Source organism: Silene latifolia, chromosome 11 (genome assembly GCF_048544455.1).
Source record: "Silene latifolia isolate original U9 population chromosome 11, ASM4854445v1, whole genome shotgun sequence".
Taxonomy (NCBI): domain Eukaryota; kingdom Viridiplantae; phylum Streptophyta; class Magnoliopsida; order Caryophyllales; family Caryophyllaceae; genus Silene; species Silene latifolia.
The window spans coordinates 105,254,044-105,256,364 of record NC_133536.1 but is presented as its reverse complement, the minus strand read 5'-3'; the positions used below and the strand labels follow the sequence as shown (position 1 = coordinate 105,256,364).

At 41.2% G+C, this 2,321-nt stretch overlaps 1 protein-coding gene across 1 annotated transcript; it reads left to right on the top strand.

Moving 5' to 3' along the window:
• Positions 1-418: 418 nt before the first annotated feature.
• LOC141613759 (uncharacterized) lies at positions 419-1,117 on the top strand. Its single transcript, XM_074432501.1, has one exon. The coding sequence runs from the start codon at positions 419-421 to the stop codon at positions 1,115-1,117; it is 699 nt and encodes a 232-aa protein (XP_074288602.1).
• Positions 1,118-2,321: the final 1,204 nt, after the last annotated feature.

The window sequence follows — 2,321 nt, the reverse complement described above, 5'->3', positions numbered from 1 at the left end:
TTCCCATTCATTTCGGGTAATAACGATTAAAATAAACTAGGCCATACTAGGTACAATAAAATAAATACTTTAAATAAATGACAATCATTCATTCAACTTAAATAAATATGCTTAAAATGCTGTAAAATGATGCCAAAATCGCCCTATCTATCAATCGTTGGTATCCATCTCGGTTTTTGTGGATTTAATCGATTTTCAACATGTAAAAATCAATAATCAACTCTTAAATCTCATTTAAGTCCCAACTAATTGTCCAAACTATTTTGGACCTCAAAATTAGTCCTCAATAATTTTATGATGAAAAATTAGTTTGATTTGGTGATATTTTGCTAATTTAATCGGTAAAATCATAATTTTTAAGTAAAAATCCAAAATAATTGAAAAATTACCCAAAAAATTGAAACAAAAAATAGTGGCAATGGAAATAGTGGCAATGGAAGAGTCATGTAGTGCTCATATCCGTAACAAGATGTCCACTAAACTTGGTGACCCGGGAAGCTTTTCAATTCCTTGTATAGTTGGTGGTGTTCCTATATTAAGAGGTCTTTGTGACTTGGGAGCAAGTGTGAGTGTCATTCCTTTAAAAGTTGCAAAGAAAATTGGCATTCATAGTCTTGCTCCTACTACCATGACTCTCCAATTGGCGGATAGGTCCGTCAAGCGCCCTTTGGGAGTGCTTGAAGACATACCCGTCAAAGTTGGGAAGTATTTGATCCTGGCTGACTTTGTTGTCCTTGACATCCCGGAAGATAGCCACACCCCCATTATCCTAGATAGGCCATTCTTGGCTACCGGAGGAGTGCTTATTGATTTGAGGAATGAGCGGCTAACCTTTCGGATTGAAGGCGACAATGTCGAGTTTAATCTTCCAAATTTGATGAAAGGACCCAAGGTTGAAAGAGTAAGTACTATTAAAGTGATTGATGAAGTAGTTCATGCGGTGGCTCGAGAAGAGGCGGAGATGGAAGAGGTCTTCCAAATCTCCCTACATGATGAGGAAATGAAGGAAGACCATGAGATCGATGATGGAACTTTTGAAGAAGGTGGAGGAACTTCTCCCTCCCAAGGTACAACTCAATCCTCTACCTCCCTCACTCAAGTATGCCTTTCTTGGTGAGGGGGAATCTTATCCCGTGATAATCAATGCCAACCTTAGTGAGGCTCAAGAACAAAAACTTTTGAAAGTCTTAAAAGCTCACAAAAGCTCACTAGGGTATATCATTGAGGATATCAAGGGACTAAGTCCAAGCTTGTGCATGCATATAATCATTCTAGAGGAGGGAAGTCAATCCAAGGTTGATGGTCTAAGGCGAATAAACCCCAAGATGGCCGAGGTTGTGAAAAACGAAGTTTTAAAATTACATGAGGTCGGGATTATTTACCAAATCACCGATAGTAAGTGGGTGAGTCCGGTCCATGTGGTACCCAAGAAAGGAGGGGTAAACATGGTGGAACAAGAGGACGGGACTCACTTGCCTACTAGACCGGTGACCGGATGGCGAATGTGCATAAATTATAGAAAACTGAATGCCGCCACCCTTAAGGACCATTTACCCATCCCCTTCATCGACCAAATGCTAGAGAGGCTAGCAGGGCATGCCTATTATTGCTTTCTCGACGAATACTCCGGATTTTTCCAAATCCCAATCCACCCGGAGGACCAAGAGAAAACAACTTTTACATGCCCCATCGGAGTTTATGCATATCGTAGAATGCCATTCGGGTTGTGCAATGCACCCGGTACCTTTTAAAGGTGCATGATGGCTATATTTTCGGACATCCTCGAGAAAAGCATGGAAGTCTTCATGGACGACTTTAGTATCCATGGAGATTCCTTTGATCATGGTCTAGTCAATTTGACGAATGTGTTGAAGAGATGTGAGGAGCACAACCTTGTCCTAAATTGGGAGAAATACCATTTCATGGTAGAGGATGGGATTGTGCTCGGTCACGTTATCTCTAAAAAGGGTATTGAGGTCGATGGTGCTAAGGTTGCGGTAATAGAAAACTTGTCACCTCATTCCAATGTGAAGGGAGTGAGGAGTTTTCTAGGCCATGCCGGGTTTTATAGGCATTTCATTAAGGATTTTTCAAAGATAGCAGAGTCATTGACCTCACTACTTCTCAAAGATGTGCCTTTTGTGTTTGATGAACCTTGTCTTGAGTCTTTCCATAGGTTGAAGGAAGCATTGGTTACGGCTCCAATAATTCGGGCACCGGATTGGAACCTCCCATTCGAGATTATGTACGATGCGTCTGATTTTACGGTGGGCGCGGTATTAGGCCAAGTGGTTGACAAGAAACACCATGTCATCTACTAC